This window comes from Musca autumnalis, unplaced genomic scaffold (assembly GCF_047663935.1).
Source record: "Musca autumnalis isolate F117 unplaced genomic scaffold, ASM4766393v1 scaffold_3, whole genome shotgun sequence".
NCBI lineage: Eukaryota > Metazoa > Arthropoda > Insecta > Diptera > Muscidae > Musca > Musca autumnalis.
Window position 1 is genome coordinate 200241108 of NW_027411866.1, and position 22638 is coordinate 200263745.

The 22638-nt window shown below is 34.4% G+C and overlaps 1 protein-coding gene across 1 annotated transcript in view; it reads right to left on the reverse strand.

The window, feature by feature from the left end:
- Nucleotides 1–15427, reverse strand: part of Ggt-1 (gamma-glutamyl transpeptidase) — a 42152-nt gene extending 26725 nt beyond the window's left edge. The window contains exon 1 of the mRNA XM_073976269.1: nt 14846–15427. Coding sequence (XP_073832370.1) covers nt 14846–14850 — 5 coding nt within the window. The 5' untranslated portion in view covers nt 14851–15427. The remainder of the gene's footprint in view (nt 1–14845) is intronic.
- Nucleotides 15428–22638: the final 7211 nt, after the last annotated feature.

Here is a 22638-nt window from a genome sequence, read left to right on the forward strand (position 1 = left end):
ATTATTCAAAATCTATGAAGTCCAATTTAATTTGTCGAAAAAGAATTGGACTAGACATTAGAGAACTTTTGTAGTTACGCTCCATTTCAAAAAAGTATATTACACTAAAAAATACAAGAAAAATAATAATTGTTGAAAATTTATTGCTATATAACTATGTACCTCCAGACCCCAAACAATTTTTTCATATAACACTGTGCACCACGAAAATCATTAACCATATTCTGACACCGCAGTGTGATAGAACACCAAAAATGAAAAGACACGTGTCTCGCCGTTTTTCCCTATTTCATCAACTTTCGCGGTTATAGCCCTCCAAAGGTTTGAGGCTTTCATGTAGAAAGGGTCATTTAGTCTGGACTATATTTTCCAAACCGTTAGGAAATTTGAATTTATCTCGGAGGCAAAGCTGTAGCTCTTGTCTTAAAGAACAAAAATTGTGAACACATATAACCCATCAAACTTCATCTGCAAGGTCAAAATCGCCATGGTCAAATTTCATTTAAAATTTTCTCAAGTTTTGTGATACAGCTATCAAACCGATCAAATTTGAAGCAAACAACCAACTACAAAAATGTACTTCAGATCTCAATAAACATCTTTCTAGAATATACGAACTCTGTAGGATCTTCATTTTTTCTAAAAAGTTGTTTATTGAAATCTTAGGTACATTTTTGTGGTTGACTGTATCCTTAATTTTTGGGCGGTTGCGTATCTTTGGACCAGAGTCGGAGAAAAAAGTATAAAAATTTGATATTTTCAAAAGATTTTTGCTATTTTTACCATTAAGAACCGTTCATAGACATTTCGCATATTGCAGAAAGTTGTTTATTGAAGCCTTTGCTACACTATTGTGGTTGATTGTTTTCTTGAATTTTGAACGGTTTAATATCTATGGAGCAGAATCCTAGAAAAGAGGATAAAAATCGCAATTGTTTTGCTATTTTGACCATTAAGATCCGTATATTCTAGAAAGATGTTTATCGAGATCTGAATTACATTTTTGTAGTTGGTTGTTTGCTTCAAATTTGATCGGTTTGAAAGCTGTATAACAAAACTTGAGAAAAAAAATTTTAAAAGAAATTTGACCATGACGATTTTACCTTGCAGATGAAGCTTGGTGGATTATATGTGTTCACAATTTTTGTTCTTTAAGACAAGAACTACAACTTTGCTTCTGAGATAAATTTAAATTTCCTAACGGTTTGGGAGATATAGTTCTGACTAAATGACCCTTTTTACATCAAAGCCTCAAACCTTTGGAGGCCAATAACCGTGAAATATGATGAGATAGGGAAAAACGGCGAGACACGTGTCTTCTCATTTTTGGTGTTCTATCACACTGTGAGTCAGAATATGGTTAATAAAAAATTACTCAAAAAATTACACACAGTGTAACTTACACCTTCCTCTATTAATAAAAAATAAACTTTGTTTAGTTTTATTAAGAATTTATTTAACAAATAAACATATATGTAGTTAGATATTTTGCAAAAATTTTCTTAAAATCTGATGTAGCAAAGTTTCTTGCATTGGATAGTGAATAGCTGAGAGAATATTTACAAAAACAACAAAGTAAAAACAAAATATTAGTCTCCAGAGTGTCTGTATTGGATACAATGGAAAACATTTCTCAGTTTTATAGTTTTATAGTTTGATTTTTTTACTTTCGCGCCGCTAGATCAGTGGTTTCGACCCGTGTGCTCAGTAGAAAAAAAACTACTGATACTTTCTAACTTATTTCAATACATTTTGTATCAAATGTAATCTATTGTAATCACAGTCAAGTGTTAAATATCAACAGCTTCAAGTTTTCGTTATTCAATTCAATTAACATATTATGTCCATTAATTGTATATTTTACTGTTGTTGAATTTAATGAAATCCCAGCAGACCAAATTTTAAAAATTTTGCCGAAACCAAAATAAACAAAACAAACAAAAAACAGCGGATGGCACGCGCCGGGGAATTTAACAAATTCCAACAACAATTACTCACAGGCAACTGTGGTGATGTTCTTTTCAACTTACAGAACTCCATGAGTTCTTAGTTGATACGTGCTGATAGTTGTTTGCAAATATTTTTGTTCTGATATTTTTTGGGAAAGCCGAAAAGTGAGTGCGATTCTCATTTATTTGAAAATACTAGACACTTAAAAAGTTCGGGTTTTCGCTAAAAAAAGGCATGATTTCAAAAAACCTGAAAAGCCAATTGATAATTCCCTTCGACGGGATGAAATCATGATATTGGTAGCGATCAGTAAAATTTTGCAACACTGTCAGTTCGTTTTGAAAAACATTACTCTCTGTAACAGAAAGTAATGATGAAGTTTAAGCCATTGGGGTAATACTCCAGACTTAAAAACAATCAAAAGTTTGTCGAAAATTTCACAATTGCTTTGAGAATTGTAATAATATAATGTTAGTTAGGTTGGATATAATTCGCATATACACTTTCCAAATAACTTCGATATAAATGCTTAATTTTGATCTCATGTTTTTTCTTTTTTTTGAAAGGCGTGAAGTGATTATCATTCTCATTTAAATGGGAATACTCGATATTTAAAAATCATCAAATAAAAAAACTGAAAAAGCCAATTGAAAGTTATATTGGTAGTGATTAGCAAATTTTGCTATGCTTGTCAGTTCGTTTTGTAAACATTACTCTCTCTAATGCAATGGTGGGCAAATTGCGAGAGACTGATGTATTTTTTACACTTTTGAGTATGAGGCCGAGCATTTCTGCCCAACAGTGCTCTAATGGAGAGTAATATGAAGTTAAGCCAACTGGGGAATACTGCAGACTTAAAGCATTAAAATGCAACATTATAATGTGCCTCTGCGTTCACAACTATCTCTAAATGTTGTAATTTTACTTAAATTTTGACAATTTTAAAATTGAAAATTGCCTAGGGGTTACTAGGGGAATAGTTCCGCTAACATTTAGCAAATGAAAAGACATACCTAACCATAATATAACCATATATAACCATAACATATGGTTATATAATTGTTTTAGATGCCAGCGCAAATTAGAATTTCGCCTAAAAATATCACTATAATTGCCTTTCTACCAAAATATCGATAAAACCGTTTATTCGCTAATAATATTAAGTATGAATTATTTTAAATTTAAAACTAACGAGAAGAAATGGTATGCTGGGATATATCAATTAATTTGTGAATAAAAGTCTCCACAATTATAGACGGATTTTTAAAGTAAAAACTAGTTATTTTACTATACAAAGTCAATGTGAATTTTCTTGGATGTAATTAGTCTCGATTTATTGAATGAGCAATAGAATTAATTACAAAACATATCCATGTTGAGAAGAGAAATCGTGATGTGTAGTCTTGACTAGAACTATTGAATTGATATACATAAATATGTACAAATGTATGTAAAGTTGATTTCATAAAATAAAATATTTTCCCACGTTTTTTTATGTTTGGATTGTTTTCATACTTGTCATATACCTGAAGTTGCGAACTATATGATACCCTACTATTGTTCCCTAAATGCCCTAATTTGACCCCTTACTCGTGGTAAGTACGCTGATTGAATATCTGAGTAGAAACCTAGAAAGTCATTGTCTTTATCAGTAGGGGTTAAATGATCTAGTAAAGATGACGACATACATATGTGTATCTGAGAATTACTGTTGTGTAACACTTAGTTTCTCTATAGGCCTGTCGTAATACGTTTCGACACGATTATATGTATGAGGGTGCATCCATATCATTGATTTTTAAATGGAATTGAACGTAACTCATTGGGAAATTTATTGGGTAAAAATGCTGACAATTGGCTGTGTTTTGATTTCATCTTAAATATATAAAAAGCACAATTCATTTTTACCCTGATCAATATCAGAGAGGGCTGGGGTTTTTATTTGAGATGACAACTTTTATTTTGTGCTATTTTTGCAGAATATTCTTAAAACTAATTTTATTTACTAGTGAGGACAAGGAAAAAAGTGTAAGTCGGCTTTGCCGACAGATATATACCCACAGCCAATGTGAATTGAAACTTTCACCTACGGACAGATCGAATGAATTTGAGGTCTCTTTCGAATTTTGTGGCCCCTTTTTGGACATTTGAACTTGCTGACAAAAATGTGGATTAGGAATTAACTGCACTCAAACACAAAGGAGGACCGATATGAGCCATTTTAGAAGTTAAACTAAATTTTGACAAAATATGAGGAAATTCAAAGTTTGGACAATTTGTTTACCCCGTTCAAGAGATATCGTCCTACCGATTTATTGTAATTTATTAAGTATTGGGGAGAAGTACCGGAAGTTGTGTGCCGGTATTGCCCCATGAAACTTAGTTTGGACAAAATATGACGAAGACCAAATTATGGTCCAAATCAGTTGAACAGTTCGAGACTTATCGTGCTCTCCGACCGCCGACCGGGCTGTTTTCTCAAGAAATATGGACTTGCCCCTGAAAAAAACTTTTACCATCGTAATGGAGGTAGCGAATGCAAGTAGTTTAAATAAAAATCAAAGTGATTCGAGATCAGGTCTTAAAGTGAACTTATCCCTAATTTTGTGTGGGAGGTACCCGAAGGAGCATGACCAAAAAGAGAACGGAGAAAATGTGAACGTATTTAAAATATTGGCAACTTATAACAGTGTGTTAGTAAGTTTGTATTCACTCAAGCTATAAAACAATAACAAATCAAAACATTTGTTCTCTTTTGTACGCTCTTTCTGTGCATTCGGGTCGTGTGCGTGTAAATTGCCGAAAATCATCGGCACCGCCGTGCCAAATGTGACCATGCTTTGTGTAAAGTATGGACTAAATCGGTCACTCCCTTCAAGAGTTATAGTGGGAACAATTTTTTCGAACATTTTTAAACTTTTGTGGGGGAAGTACCTGAACTATGTTTGGACAAAATATTACGAAGGCCATATTTTGGACCAAATCAGTTGATCCGTTCGAGAATTGTCTTGCGCTCCAACCACTACACACGTTGTCATAGGGGTTTTTGCATTTTTCAGGCTATTTTCTGAGGAAGTATGTACTTGCCCCTAATGAGACATGTACCGTCGTAAGCGGGCAGTGAATACAAGTTGTTATAACAAAAATCAAAGAGATTCGAGACCAGGTCCTAAACTGAACTTTTCTGAAATTTTGTGTGGGAGGTACCCGAAGGAACGGACCGATTGAGTCCATACTAGAACCTAATTTAAGTCTGGTACAAATTTCACGATGTGCAAAGTACGGTCCTAATCGGTAGACAGCGGAATTTTATGCAAGCCCTATTTTTGGTCCGATTCATGTCAAATTTTGGGACTGGGTATATTTTTGGCTTCTGATTAAATTGCAATCGAAACATATGACATATGCAAAATGCATAAATTTTTGCATATGCATATTTTATGCATTTTGCATATTTTCTTATGCAATAAATATTTCAATAATAGGTACAAAAATGTTTGTGTGCAAAATTTTTCTGTTTAAAATTCTCTTCAGACAAGTCAATAAAACAGAGAAATGTATAACCACAGCCAAAACCTTCAAAATACCAAAAATCTGGAGGTATCGTTCTATGGGGGCTATATGAAGACCTGAACCTAAACCGACAAATTTTTGGTGGAAAGTTTTTTGTAGCCCAAGGAAGACTTAAACCGAGAAATTTCAGGTGGAAAGTTTTATACCCCCAACGAAGACTTAATACCAAATATCAGTCATTTCGGAGGTATATTGAGGCCACAACCTTCAAAATACAAGAAATCCGGAGGTACCGTTCTATGGGGACTATATGAAGACGTGGACCTATACCGACAAATTTTAGTTGTTAAATTTCATAACCCTAACGAAGACTTAAAACCAAATTTCAGCCATTTCGGTGGGATATTAAGACCACAAATACTTGAATATATTTTTGCATATGGTTTTGTATATGATCATTTTATGCAAATATGTAAAAATATGTCAAAATATGCACGATTTCTGTTTAATCAGATTTTCTCTGCGACCATCCTAACCATATATGCATTTGCATAGGATTCCGCTGTCTATTAATCGGTTATTCCATTCAAGAGTTATAGTGCGCACAATTTTTCCCAACATTTCCGAACTTTTGTGGGGGAGGTACCGGAAGGAGTGGACCGATATAACCCATCTTCGAACTTAAACTAAGTTTGGACAAAATATTACGAAAGCCAAATTTTGGACCAAATCGGTTCATCCGATCAGACAGACGGACGGGCATTGCTTAATCGACTCTAAATTGTCTGAAATACATTTCGTCCAAACATAATTGTGGTCTAAAACCATTATTTCGATGAGGCCCATTTTGCCCGCATGAAAGTGTATATACCCTCGTTAGCATAAATGCTGAGGGTATAAAAAATTTGGAAGACTATTGTTTCAAGTCTCGCAATGACCTTGTTTTTTTGTTTCTTCGTTCGAATTGATAAGAGCCCAAAGAAAAACTCTCAATGAGAATTTCTTTGGTACTAGTTAAACTTGTACAACTGCCCTTGTAAATAAGACAAACATTTCCCCACTACCTTACCCCTTAGTAAACAATGACAAATTTTTCGTAACTAATAAATAAAAGAACTTTTAACAAAATATTAAAAAAAAACTACTCTGAATATTTTCGAAAAACAAACTTAATAATCTTTGAATTCTAAAAACATAATATGACGATCCGCCCTTAGATCTCCGAATAAAAAAGTATAATTTTTTAATGCAAGATTGAGATTTCAATCCTATTGGGACACACTGGAAATTGTATTGTGCACCCACAGACGTTCTTCTCTGCTTTAATTTTTTAATTGTTTGCTTTTTTTTTTGAAAAAAAAAAAATGAAGAACAATATCTTTAAAAAGATAAGTGAACGAAATGTCTACCAGATTCGTCAATTTTTTATTTATTTTTTTTAATTTTCATTAAATATTGACATTACATTTTTAAAGATAGGTGTGAAGACATTATTTGCCTAGAATAAATATAAAAATTATCACAAAAAAAAACAAGTAAAAAAGTATCAGCTCTGCCGGCGGAGATATACTCTCAGCCTGTGTGCATTGAAAATTTTATCTATTGACAATATCGAATTGACTGCCTTTTCCCCCAAATAACTCGGTGCTACACGAAAAAATACAGGGGTTTTGATCAATTCAACCATTTCGGTTCTGTTGTAGTCTATGAAAGACGAAAATATCTATGTTTTTTCAGATTACTTCGTAAAGTGATTTTATAACGGTAACTATAGAGCAAGGCTGCTCAAAGGGCGCACTTCCCCTGTCGGTGTGTGTCAATTTGCTCTCTCACACAATTGAAAAAGAGAGCCTTTGTTTTTGAAATGCAAATTTTCAATACACACATTTTTTCCATTACACAAGACAACCCAACAAACCAACATTACTCGAAAAAGCATCATATTTGAATTATAAAAGCATCATATTTGAATTATAAATTCTTGTGTAGCCACTGGAGAATAAACGAAACTTGATTCTCTTGAAAATAATGAATGTGTATGCTAATTATTAGCTTATCCGTGTAATTGTAGAATGTATTTATACGAATTGTTTTTCGCAAATTTTATAAAATCAGACTGAATGGTATGTTGGAAAACTATCAAAATGTTTGTGTTTCAAAACCAACACAATAACAAAATGTGTTTGTATGTGTGTGAGCAGGCCTACTATAGAGAAATTTCTTTCTTGGATATTTGAATTAAAGCTCAAATGTGTTGCGGAAGTGTTTAAGGAATGCACCAACATAAGTCCATTTTGGAAGTGGATCTTATTTTAGGAGTAATTTCTTCCCGATATATAGCACGCTCTCCAGTTATTTCAGTTGGTCACCGTATAACTTAGGGGTTTTGGACCACTATATTAGGAAGCATGGACTTGCCCACGAAAAATCCTAATATCGCTATAAACAGGACTACAAGGAGTAACATCCGTATACGTTTCCAAAGGATCTTCGAACACTGCATTTAAACAAAAAAGTTGAACTTTTGTGAGAGTGGTACCCTAAGTATATAATCCTGATATAATCCACATCGCGCTTCCGAAGTGGAAAAAAATCATTTTCTGTTCATGTAAACACCTTCGAAACGAAAATCTATGCGATCGACAATCCATACGAAATAACACGTAAACGTACACTTTTCCATGTAAATTTGGGTTTATGACATAATAAACTTTATGTACTATTTCGAAAGGACTGTCTTTTGTAGAAAGAGAATGTCAAAATCACTCAGTTGCTTTGTAGCTGTTGAGTAGAAGGTAAACTCGAGAATAAAACCGAAAATCTTAAATCAAATTTATTCAACACAATCTTGAAACAAAACAAAAATTTTACAGACACGTTTTAAAGGCGGTTTCATTCATTATTTTGAAGAAATCGATTAAATATGTAGTAAAATAATTCACAATGCCGACACATTTTATTTTCTCAAACAAAACAAAACACGCATATTCCAATCTATGTGGATTTTGTTTTTATTTCTCATTTGGCTCTCATTTATGGAACATCGTTGTACAAATGTACATTGAAATTAGTAGTATTTCGCTTGGATACGTAACGGCAGGGGTGCCAAGTTGGTGGTTTTCCCGCTACTTGTGGTGATTTTTGATGTACAAAAACCACTGTTTAAGCAGGAATGTCAACTGTTTTAAGGTAAAAATCGCTACAGACCTATGGTACGTATGTGGCTGTAGCGATTTTTACCTCGGAACAGTTGGCATCCCTGCGTAACGGCAGTCGCACGATAGTTAGACGGAAGTGAGTAAGTTTTCGTGCGACATACATGAATGTACATGAACAGGCTGAAAATTTAAAATAAATGCGTTATTAAATAATAGCTGTGTCTGGTTACCCTAAAATTTGTAACAATTTGTACCAATTGTTGCTGGAAGTCGTCTGTTAACACAAAAAACCAGCAAAAGAGAGCGATTCGAGAGAGACATTTTGACAGTTCTTTCACTGAGAGCTTGCAAATTCTTGCTGGACAAATTTCTTCTAGCAAGCACTTGCAAGCCGTTTTAAGTTTTTTTTGTTGATTTATGTTTGTGAACATTAAAAACAATTTTATTGTGGAAATAACATAGTCTAATTGTATTGTTTTATGGAGAACAAGTTTGTAAAGTGGAAAAATACTTTTTTGTTTCATTTTATTTTTTATTTTTAATAAAATACAACGTGTTTGCTTCCTTTGTTGGAGGATAAATTGTTCTGTTTTGGCAAGTCAGCTGATTGCTTGCTGGTTTTTGCTGGGAAGGTGTCTGTTTACTTTTTACAATTTTCTAACAAAAGAGAATAAAAACCCCTTACTCTCTGAGAAAGTTCTTGCTGGACAATTCTTGCTGGGAAAGTAACTAGACAGACTTAATGTATCACGATGGAGAAAAAAGTGACACCACACTTCTTCTTCATGTGAGTTACATATGTATTCGCAAAAAGTTATTTTTCTTTTTTTATCATATTGATAAAATCTCATAAAATTGTAACATATCTGTATTTTAAAGATGTAAAAATTTTTCTTCTTCTTGGATAATAAATAAAAATCTAAAAAAAATCTTCTACTTTTAGAAAAAGGGGAATTTTGTTGCTCTGTGTCATTAACGTTATTATCGTTTATAATAATCATCAATATCGAATTAAAATCTGGGTTTGTTTATTGAATAAATAAGGATTTTATTATTGGAAAATGAAATTAAGATAGGAATATTTTTACTTCTACTAGCAAATCACAGCACCGACAATTTTTTTAAAAATAACACAATATTTTGGATTTTATCAAAACATCGTAAATTCCAGATTGCACAGAAATATATAACAATCGTACGTTCCCATAAAACAATTTATAATCATCAATAGATTACATTATATCACGGCGCGCCTTAACTAACTTTAAATGAATGGAGCTTACAATTGGAAAATTATTGCGGATTCTGAAACTACAGTGGTAATAGATGAGAAAAATCATAAATCGAAAAAATCGCCGGAGGGATTTTAAAATAAATCACGGCCAAAGTTCAAATTTGTAGCGTTTTTTAGGTATTCACGATTTTGCTTGTAAACCACAAGTCCTATCGTAATGCGACTAAGGAAAATGTTGTACCTGTGAAAATTCTCTACAAGATTGGCCTTGATGGTATTTTCGTAGGATTAACCATTTTTGAGATATAGACGTTCAAATTGGGACAATGATCTGACTGTATCGCCTCCTTATAAATCAAAATAAAGTACGGTGCCCTTAAAAACCGCTTACACCTGGGAAATTTTTGCGAATTCTGAAACACCAATGTTCATAGATGATAAAAATCCAAAAATCAAGAAAAAATCGCTGGAGGGATTTTCACATATATCGCCGGAGGGATTTTCACATAAATCGGGGTCAAATTTCACATTTTTAGATTTTTTTTTAGGTTTTCATGATTTTGCTTGGAAACCGCAAGACATATCGTAACACCATAACATTTGGTATTGATTAAAAGCTGCGAAAGGGCTACTTCCTTTATCAGGTTCTTCTCTATGAGTAATTCTAACAAAAGCGGATCTATCCGCCATGGAAATAAAATTCCACAGCTCAGAATGTCTTCTTTAATATTGATAACTTTTGTTGAAATGCGCCCAAACAATGCTGGGATATTTGTCATTATTATTATAATCAAAACCGACTATATGACATTTTTTCTAGACCAAATTGCGTCACATTTTCCAAATATCAATAATATATCTTCCCATGAATTCGACCGAAGATTGGACAGAATTTGTGTTTGCTGTAAATACAATACTCCTCTAAATACCTCAAATCGGACGAACATATATATGGGAGCTACATCCAAATCGGAACCGTTGCCAATATAACACAGTTCGAAATTTTATCAAAATTGGGCATATATAGCGTGCTTGGTGCATGGGAGTTACATATATCCAAATCTGTGTTTGTGTTCTTTATATCTTACTACCTATTAAACAAGTAAGAAAGTATCAGTCAGCTGTGCCGACAGAGATATATTCTTCTGAATTCTATATGAGTTTTTAAGCCAATTCCTAAGGAAGTGTGGATTTGCAAAACATGTTGCTAAAAATATAAAAACGATCCCACGCAAGCCCTTAATCTGCACTCTTTCTGAACTTTGTGTTAGAGGTATCCGCAAGAGTGGTCCGATGTAGTCGATATTCGGACGTAATTCAAGGCTGTAAAAATAATACTTTGTACAACATTTGGACCAAATCGGTTTCTCCCTTCGAGGGTTATCTACGTACTACCCAGTTTAGTTGGTACCGGCAGGCTTCTTTAGAGATTTTGGGCCATTATCTCAGGAAGTATGGACTTGTCCCCGAGAAAAAGTGCGCTACCGTAATTTAAAAAAAGTAAAAAAGTATCAGTCGGCTTTGCCGACAGAGATATACCCTCAGCCTGTGTGAATATAAATACTTTTTCTCAAAAAAAAAATGTTTTAGGGGGGTTTCAGAATTTTGAGCGTATGAGCTTCCCGACAAAAATATGGACTAGGATAAAAGCTCAAAACTTCGAGAGTTGTCATGCGCTCCAGCCACTACATACGGTGCCATAGGATTTTTTTACAGTTTTCGGGCTGTTTTCTCAAGAAGTATAGACTTGCTCCTGAAAAAAGATTTTACCGCCGGAATGGAGACAGCGAATGCAAGTTGCTTCAACAAAAATCAAAGTGATTCGAGAGCAGATATTAAAGTAAACTTATCCGAAATTTTGTGTGGAAGGTACCCGAAAGAGTGGACATATTCGGACATGTTCTATGTCTGGTAGATACATTACGATGTGTAAAGTATGGACCAAATCGGGCATTCCCTCAAAGAGTTATAGAGCGCACAATTTTTCCGAACATTTTTGAAATTTTGTGGGGGAGGTACCTGAAGGAGTGGACCGATATGGCTTATCTTCGAACTTATGGATCGAATCGGCAGATCCTTTCGAGAGTTATCTTGACCTCAAACAACTACACACGGCGTCACAGGGTTTTTTACCTTTCAGGCTATTTTCTGAGGAAGTATGGACTTGCCGCTGATGAAACTTGTACCGCCGTATGCAAGACAGTGAATACAAGTTACTACAACAAAAAACGAAGCGATTCAAGAACAGGCCCTAAACTGAACTTTTCCGAAATTTTGTGTGAGAGGTACCCGAAGGAGGGAACCGATTGAGTCCATTTTGAAACCTCATCTAAGCCTAGTAGAAATTTAACGATGTGCACAGTATGGACCAAATCGGTTACTCCCTTAAAGAGTAATCAGGCGCACAAATTTCCTGAACATTTTTGAACTTTTGTGGGGGAGGTACCGGAAGGAGTGGACCGATATAACCCATCTTCGAACTTAAACTAAGTTTGGACGAAATATTGCGAAAGCCGAATCGGTCCATCCGTTCGAGAGTTATCGTGCGTTCCAGCCAGACAGACGGACGGACATTTCTCTATCGACTCCAAATTGTCTGAAACACATTTCGTCCAAACATACTTGGGGTCGATGAGGCACATTTTGCCCGTATGAAAGTGTATATACCCTCGTTAGCATAAATGCTGAGGGTATAAGCAAAACGATCCGAGATGACCTGTTAAAGTTCAATTTTTTCCAAATTTTGTGTGAGGGTACCCGAAGCGACAGGACCGATACGTGCCTAGATGAAACTCCTTGTGAGAGTTATCTTGCGGATATGCCATTTTAGTTGGTGCCTTCAAGGTTTCTCGGAGCTTATAGGCCATTATCTCAGGAAATAATGAGTGGCCCACGAAATTGTACCATCGTAAAGACGGCCGCAAGGAAAACTTGCTGAAAATTTTTCAAAAGGATCCGAGAGGAGTTGTCGGAGGAGTTGACTATATAGTCTATATTCCAATCTTATCTGTGTCTAGAACGTTTTTAGAACAGGTCCTAAACTGAACTTTTCCGAAATTTTGTGTGAGAGGTACCCGAAGGAGTGAACCGATTGCGAAAGCCAAAGTTTGGACCGAATCGGTTAATCCGTCCGAGAGTTATCGTGCGCTCCAGCCAGACAGACAGACGGACTGACATTACTCAATCGCCTCCAAATTGTCTGAAACACATTTCGTCCAAACATACTTGGGGTCTAAAACCATTATTTCGATGAGACACATTTTGCCCGTATGAAAGTGAATATACCCTCGTTAGCCCAGTGAAAGTCATCTTGCGGATTTGCCATTTTAGTTGGTGCCGTCAAGGTTTCTTGGAGCTTATAAGCCATTGACTCAGGAAGTATGGACTTGCCCCCGAAAAAAATTTTACCTTCGTAAAGACGGCCGCAAGGACAACCTGCTGAAAATTTTTCAAAACGATCCGAGAGGAGTTGTCGAAGGAGTTGACCCATATAGCCTTTATTCGAATCTTATCTGTGCATAGAGTAATATGACCATATGTAATTTTATGACCAATTCGGTTAGTCTCTTCGAGAGTTATCAATCTTTTCCAATTCGATTTTCCTCAATAAATGCTGAATTATTTTTTTTTATAGTGTACAGATTTCTCTGTATTAAAGGTTGAGTTTAAAAGAAGAATGTGAACATAATTTCACACCGTCCGGCTTTGATTGAAAATAATATTTATTATAACTTTATGGGATAAAATACTTAATTAAACTTTAATTTAATTGTGCAAAAATCCGTTAAACTCCGTGAGAATCTCCCCAATTCACAGACACATTTTTATATTTGCTCTATTTTTTTTTCTATAAAACGTAGGTATTTCCCAATAAAAAAACGTTCTATAATTAATAAAAACCCCTGTATCACAACAATAGCGGCTTCAAAACAAATACGATATGCCAAGGGGAAAAACAAAAACGTTTTGAAAAAAAAAAACAACACTTTAGAAAAGAATTGTCGTAGTCATTCAATTCCCATTATTGCCAATGGCGTTAACGTTGCTAATGACACGAAAATTTATTGTTAATGGCATAAATAAATGTTTCTAACAAATCATTGTATTTGAAATTTTCAAGTTGTATTTTTTTATACCCTATACCACAATGTGGAAAAGGGTATAATAAGTTTGTTTTCCCAAAAATTCATGTAACGCCGCGAAATATTCGTCGTAGACCCCTCATGTGGTATACCAAACTTCATATCTCGACGAGATAAAGCGATTTAGCGATGTGTGTCCGTCCGTCCGTCCGTCCGTCTGTCCGTCCATTAAAAATTGTAATCAAGCTAGAGGCCGCAATTATGGACCGATTGTCACGAAATTTAGTATGGAGGTCGGGTTTGGACCAGAATAGAACTGATTAGTTTTTGGCGATGATCGTGAAATGTTAAAGGGATGAAATGGACCAAAAACAAAATTTTTGCTCGATTTTGTAGCCGCTCTGTAGGTCGCAATAATAGTCCGATCGGCGCGAAATTTTAAACGTAGTTTTGGTTTGAGATGAAGAAGTAGCGTGCAAGTCAACGGTATGATCGGATAATATTTAGCGGGTTAAATTGATCTAAACTTTTGTGTGAAAATTGGTAAAATTTCTAATGCACATCTTATAACTTTATCCCAAGAAGACGCGTTTAGTGGTATAGGGTATCACATGGTCGGCCCCGTCCGACTATAGTCTGTTCTTACTTGTTTAATTTTCAATTTATTTTTCTTTTAGGTCGTGTATTTGTACATTGCGATTAGCATTAAAAATATACATATTTTTGGCAATCAAACATGGAGAGAGTGTTTGAGTCTGATCGAATGACAATATTTATTGATAATTTATTTAAACTAGTTTTACGTGTGGAGACTTTCTCTTTTTTGCTTTTACTGATTCTTTACAAACTCTACACTATTGGTTTTAACTCCACATGTTTTTTTATTTTATTTTTTTCAATTTGCTTACTTCATGTTTTCACGTTGATTTTTGTTGTAACACCAATCAAGTGTATCTTAAATGTCCTTATTTAGAATTTGAAAAATATATCCTTATTTATTTTACACGTTACACTCGCGACGACAATGGCCGGCCGTCTGTCCGTAAAACCGAATTTCTAAAACACCAACTTTATAAAAACAACCGCAATACACCACACACACTTCGTTTTGGCCAAGTGGTATAACAAATAATCGAATTGATTGGCACGATCGACTTTCTTCTCCACGTCCGAATACACAACCCTCACTCGTACACTTCGTTGGCGGACTGAATGCGGTGCATTTACACGGGTTTAGTTAGCCGTTGCCGTTATGTTCTTCACTCCAATACGCTCAAGTTCCGACTCAATTCGTTGAACGACTCAATAACAACCTTTTATTGTTTTTTGGTGTTGTTTTCTGATTATGGTTATTACTGTTTTGTTGTACTTGTTGGAGGTTGTAGTTGTGACTACGGATTTATTTTTGTTTACGTTATTAAATTTACGATATACTTACTACCTCAACACAAAATCAACAGAGAGGCAGTTACGTGGAATTAAAAAAAAAATAGATTTTTTTATTCTCCACTACTTGTGTAAATATGAGCATATAACTATCGAGAGAAAAATAACAATTCTCAATTTCTTATGAACTATCGATATATCGATAACTTTTTTGGTTTTACGATCTCGTAACGTTATTTTAAAATTTTATTTTATAGCTTCGCTAAATCGACTCGTTTAAATGACTTCTTGGGATAAGAATATTAAGTGTGTCTGGTTACCCTAAAATTTGTAACAATTTGTATCAATTGTTGCTGGAAGTCTGTTAACTCAAAAGTCCAGCAAAATAGAGCGAATCGAGAGAGACATTTTGACAGTTCTTTGACTGAGAGTTTGCAAATTCTTGCTGGACAAATTTCTTCTAGCAAGCACTTGCAACTCTTCTTCTTCCTGCAAACAATAAATCAGCTGTTTTTAATTATTCGATGATTTATGTTTGTGCACATTAAAAACAATTTTATTGTGGAAATAGCAAGCCTAATTGTATTGTTTTTTGGAGAACAAAGTTGCAAAGTGGAAAAAATCCTTTTTTGGATAATTTCCTTTTTAATAAAACACAAGATTTTTGCTTCATTTGGTTCCTTCATTGGCGGACAAATTGATCTGTTTAGGCAAGTCAGCTGATTGCTTGCTGGGTTTTGCTGGGTAGGTGTCTGTTTACTTTTCACAATTTTCTTGCAAGAGAGAATAAAAACTCCTTACTCTCTGAGAAAGTTCCTATTACTAGCTTTTATTATCAAGGATCAGTTGAAAACAGAGATGAACAAGGAGATCACACTCCCTTAGCTTAACTTACGATTCGGCATACAAATGTTCTCCCCGTGTTCATACCTGGTTGAAGATGGGTGGTAAGTAGTGAGCTAAAATATGACCCCAAAGCTTTTACCCTACGAACGATGATAAGGGACTCGATTTGTAGACACCGACACTGACCTTAATAAACAAAATTTGAAATTCCAGCGCTATCTGTTAATCCAATACCAAAATGGTGCCAAACATGGTACTTTTCGTACACATATGTACATAGATATAAAATTCAACAAGTAAAAAAGGTATCAGTCGGCTTTGCCGACAGAGATATACCCTCAGCCATGTGAATTTAAACTTTCATCTACGGACAGATCGAATGCATTTAGTGTCTTTTCAGAATTTGGTGGCCCTTTTAGGACATTGGAACTTGCCGAAAAAGATGTGGATTAGTTCAGAAGTGATGCGGAGGTGGTACTTAAAGGAATGGACCGACTTGGTTCATTATGGAAGTGGATCTTATTTTGTGAGTCATATATTTTCGAAAGATAACGCGCCCACTAGTCATTTCAGTGGCCCATCGTATAATTTTTGGACTAGTATGCCAGGAAGCACGGATTTATCCATGGAAAACATAACATCGCTTTAAAAAGGATCACAACGAACAGCTTCGGTGTACATTTCCAAAGAATCTTCGTATAAATTTTAAACTGCAATTAGATACAAATACTGAACTTTTGTGGGGGAGGTACCCTATTGAGATTACCGATATGGGCCATTTTAGAAGTTAAATTAAAGTTGGACAAAATATTAGGAGATCCAAAGTTTGGAGGAGATCCCGTTCAAGAGATATCGTGCATACCATTTTAGTGAAATTTTTAAATATTGGGGGGAAGTACCGGAATTTGTGGAAAGGTATTGCGATTCTTCGAACTGAAACTAAGTTTGGACAAAATATGACGAAGGCTGAATTTTGGATCAAATCGGTTGATCAGTTCAAAAGTTTTCATATGGTGATATGGGGTTTTTTTATATTTTTTGGGCTGTTTTCTCAAGAAGTATGTACTTGCCCCTGAAAAAAACTTTACCGTCGTAATTGAAGCAGCGAATGCAAGTTGCTTTAACAAAAATCAAAGTGATACGATATCCAGTCTTAATGTGAACTTATCCGAAATGTTGTGTGGGAGGTACTCGAAGGAGTGGACAAATATAGTCCATATTCGAACCTGATCTATATCTGGTAGAAATATGTGTAAAGTATGGACCAAATCGGTCACTCCCATTAAGAGTTATCGTGCGCACAATTTTTCCGAGCATTTTTGAACTTTTGTGGGGGAGGTACCTAAAGGAGTGGACCGAACATAAACTTAGTTTGGACAAAATATTACGAAGGCCACATTTTGGACCGAATCGGCAGATCCGTTCGAGAGTTATTTTTTGCAACTTTCAGGCTATTTTCTCAGGAAGTATGGACTTGCCCCTGATGAAACATGTGCCGTCGTATAGGAGACAGCGAATAATAGTTTTTACAACAAAATTTCGATCTTTTGTGGGGGAGGTACCGGAAAGAGTGGACCGATATAACCCATCTGCGAACTTAAACTAAGTTTGCACAAAATATTACGAAAGCCAAATTTTGGACCGAATCGGTTGATCCGTTCGAGGGTTATCGTGCGCTCCAGCCAGCCAGACAGACGGACGGACATGGATAAATCAACTCCAAATTGTCCAAACATACTTGGGGTCTAAAATCATTATTATTTATTTTAGTGGTTATAAAATAACTAGATATTCAGTGCGACATGGCCTTGTTAAAATAATGGGTTAGTAAGGTGTTTTGTAAGTAGTTACGACTACCAAAAGTACTATAAAAATCCATAACATATTATAATTATTATTATTATCATTATTATTATTATTATTATTATTATTATTATTATTATTATTATTATTATTATTATTATTATTATTATTAATATTATTATTATTATTATTATAATTATTACTATTATTATTATTATTATTATTATTATTATTATTATTATTATTATTATTATTATTATTGTTATTATTATTATTATTATTATTACTATTATTATTACTATTATTATTATTATTATTATTATTATTATTATTATTATTATTATTATTATTATAATTATTACTATTATTATTACTATTATTATTATTATTATTATTGTTATTATTATTATTATTACTATTATTATTATTATTATTATTATTATTACTATTATTATTATTGTTATTATTATTATTATTATTATTACTATTATTATTATTATTATTATTATTATTATTATTATTATTATTATTATTACTATTATTATTATTATTATTATTATTATTATTATTATAATTATTATTATTATTATTATTATTATTATTATTATTAATATAATTATTATTATTATTATCATTATTATTATTATTATTATCATAATTATTATTATTATTATTATTATTATTATTATTATTATTATTATTATTATTATTATTATTATTATTATTGACCGTCTTACATTTCTCATGGGTGCCACCGTGGTGCAATGGTATGCACGTCCGCCTTGCACGGAGAAGGTCGGGGGTTCGATTCCCCGGCCAGGCAACATCAAACATTTTTCAACGGTGGCAAAATACCCCCCAGTAATGTTGGCGACATTCCTGAGTATTTCAGCCTTGAAAAACTTCTTCACAAGTGGTGTCTTAAGACACGCCGTTCGGACTCGGCGATAAACAGTAGGTCCCATATCATTGAGCTAAATATGAATCGGGGTGCACTCATTGATATGAGACCAGTCTCCCTTGTCCCGTATGGGATGTTGTGGAACAATGTTTTTATGTTATATATTATACCATTATTTGTAACGCTGAATTTTTTGGAAAGATGGGTCTTTTGTTTGCAGGAAGGGCTAGTTCCATGATGGGCTATATCGGTCAAAGTTTTAGTATACGAGAGCTGCACGATAACTATGAAAACGCTAATATTTACGATCAAAAATAGTTTTATCTTATCTTATGGCGAAGAAAATCGTTGACCATGCCTTTTTTCTTGATATGCTTGAATCAAATGAAGTTATTGGATCCCCAGCCAGGGCTGTACGGCTGAGGAACCATCAAGTCCACGTTTTGTCCGGCCAAACAGGCGCTGGTTTCAATCGATGTGTGAGAGCTCGCTTTGTCATGATACAGAATGATTCGTCTTCTTTTGTTAGTTTTTCGAGTTTCTCAGGAGACTTCAGGCAAACAAATTGTGCTGTACTACTCAGAATTGACCGTCTTATATTTCTCGAGCCGAATAAAAACTTTCGTTGGATTTGGCTCGCTTTCGAAGACATAAACGGTCGATTCCTGTTTCGGGCTCTTAAGCACAGATCCAAGATTTGTCGTCTGTGACGATCTTATAAACGTAGTTTGAAGCACCGTGATCGTTTTAATTCACAATTTCTTTGCACCATAGGTGTGCACGGGCATCCACTGGTGGCTGCTGTAAAATACTCTTACTTTTATTAATTCATCAAAACTCAGACGTTTAAGAATTATTTGTAATTATTATTTAATAAATAATTTCATCCACGATTTTAGACTAAAATTGTGTTTTCACAATTAAAAAACAATTTAGAAAAACCATGAAAAACGACAAATGTTAAATTCTCTTATATTCTCTTAAATTCTATTTTGCTCACCATTGCTTTGCACCAATCTTTTGCCTGATCTAACGAGAAAAATCCATTTTTGCGGCATTTTTGTGTTCATGCAATATCAAATGTTAGTTGGTGGAAGAAATGCCCAAGGATGCCTAATTCTTACGGTATATAACATGGCGATCTTGCATTATCCGTTTACGCACGGCTTAATTTTTGTCTGGCACAACGGCCGATTTTTGGCGATATAGGATGTTGCTTTATCGACATGAAAAGATTTAATTCGATCGAAAATGTTCACATGTAGGTACTATCCATTTTTTTGTGCAAAATGAATTTTTCCAGTCACTGTAAACAACCCAACACATGGTCGTATGTTAAACTGTCCTGAGTACGATTAGGCTAAAAACTGTCAAACTTTCCAAAAAATGTCAAATGACACCTGGCGAAGAAGATTTTTAGTGCCACTCGTATTGAAATCCGTTCTGATTTGGAACTCTCATATACATTTTCGCACTAATTTTGATGAAATTTGGACTAGAAATAAGTTTGTCAAATTATATTAAAAATGCGTAGCTTTTAAGGGCTTGGCGTTATCATGACTCACTTAGGTTGCTCCCTGGCGTGTTATACCTTCAGCCTTTAGGCTAACGAGAGTATATACGCTGTGCTCTTGAACCAAATTTAAATGGAAGGTGCTTACACCTGGGAAGTTTTTGCGGATTCTGAAACTACAATGTTCATAGATGAGAAAAATAAAAAAACAAAGAAAAATCGCAGGAGCGCTTTTTAAATAAATCGCAATTCAAGTAGAGATTTTTATTTTCTTTAGGTTTTCAAGATTTTGCTTGGAAACCGCAAGTCCTATCGAAATGGGACTAAAGAAAATATTGTAGCTATGAAAATTCTCTATGATATCTTCGTAGTTTTTACCGTTATTGAGATATAGAAGTTCAAATTAGGACAATGGATTGACTGTATCGCATTTTTAGTTTTTTTTATGTCCCGTCCCGTCCTTCGGATACTTCCCATACAAAATTTGGGAAAAGTGCAAAATAATAGCTCGCCTCTTATCGTTTTGAATTTTTTTGCAAAACGTTCTTATGAAAAGAGCTTGCCGGTACCAACTAAACTGGGTAGTACGTAAGATAACCCTCGAAGGGAGTAACCGATATCGTCCAAACGTTGTACATTGTATTATTTCATACATATTTCGAATTATGTCCGACTGTTGACTACATAGCGTACCTCCCACACAAGGTTTGAAAAGAATGAAGATTAAGGACTTTTAAAATTGTTGGTAACTAGTTCACTATGCAGCCCCAGTAAAGATGGTACAAATTTTTTCGGGAGCAAATTCATAGTTCTTGAGATATTGGTCCAAGAACTAAAAACACCCATATAGATGTCAGAAGTATTGTGTTTGATTCTTTTCTTTAGGTCCGAGACTGAGGGTATATCTCAGTCGGCACAGCTGACTGATACTTTCTTACTTGTTTTGCCAAGGAGTTTGCTATTTCGTTACCCCTAATCCATATATGTATGTCCGGTAGTGGAATTCTGTAACTAATTTTGAGTTGCCGACAACAATCGGTAACATTAAATCGCAAAATTATGAATGAAAAGTATCAATAAAAGTTGTCAGCTCGTTTTTATAGGTAGGATTTAGCATCAGCTTTATTTTGGTTGATAACTTACTAAAAAAGTTCATTAATTACGGAAATTATAATATATATAATTGTTCCACAAACATCCCAGATGGGACAAGGGAGACTTCTCTCATATCAATGAGTGCACGCCGATTCATATTGGCTCAATGATATGGGACCTACTTTTTATTGCCGAGTCCGAACGGCGTGTCTTACGACACCACTTGTAGAGAAGTTTTTCATGGCTTAAATACTCAGGAAATGTCGCCAAGCATTACTGAGGGGGATTTTTGCCACCGTTGAAAATTTGATGTTGCTTGGCCTGGGATTCGAACCGCAGACCTTCTGAGTGCAAGGCGGACGTGCTAACCATTGCACCACGGTGGCCCCCAATTACGGAAATTATAATCATTTTAATTTTACCGATATTTGTCGGTAACTCGAAAAATGAGTTAAGGAATTCCACTACTGGTACCCATAAAAAGTTTACCGTACCATGTTGGGAGCAGTTGTTTACGGACTTTATACATTCCAAGACAGTTCTAGATTTCACTGTCTTTGTTGTCATAGCTTTACTGGCTGCTTAGCTGTCCGTACGGTGGAGCTAAGTACTTTAATCACTGAAGGGAAACTATGTAATTATTCCACGTGTTATACATATTTACTGTGGTGTAGGATATAATATAGTCGGCTATGCTGGACTTTGATCTTTTCCCTACTGGTTTAATTATGGGTTGATTTGGGTCAACCCAGCTAGAAATAAGTATTATTATTTGCTTTTTTTAGACATGTGGTATCGACATGTGATGTTTATTAGGACTATTTTTGTTAATCATCTTTATGATTAACAAAAATAGTCTTAATAAACATCACATGTCGATACCACATGTCTAAAAAAAGCATGCTAAAGTATTATTTTGTTAATCTAAATGGCATATTTGCTGAGAGTTTATTTAGTACATACTAAACACTCCGATTAGAGGGGTATTTTGTTAATTGTGGTAATAATATTGTATTAGGTTTAAAGCATGGTTATTGCTCTAAAATGTATCTCCAAAAACGCACCCATATATCAATTAGAAAATAAAAATTTGTATATGTAGCCAATTCATTCGTTGCAGATTTCGTACTAAAAATATTATGAAATACAGTTGTTTG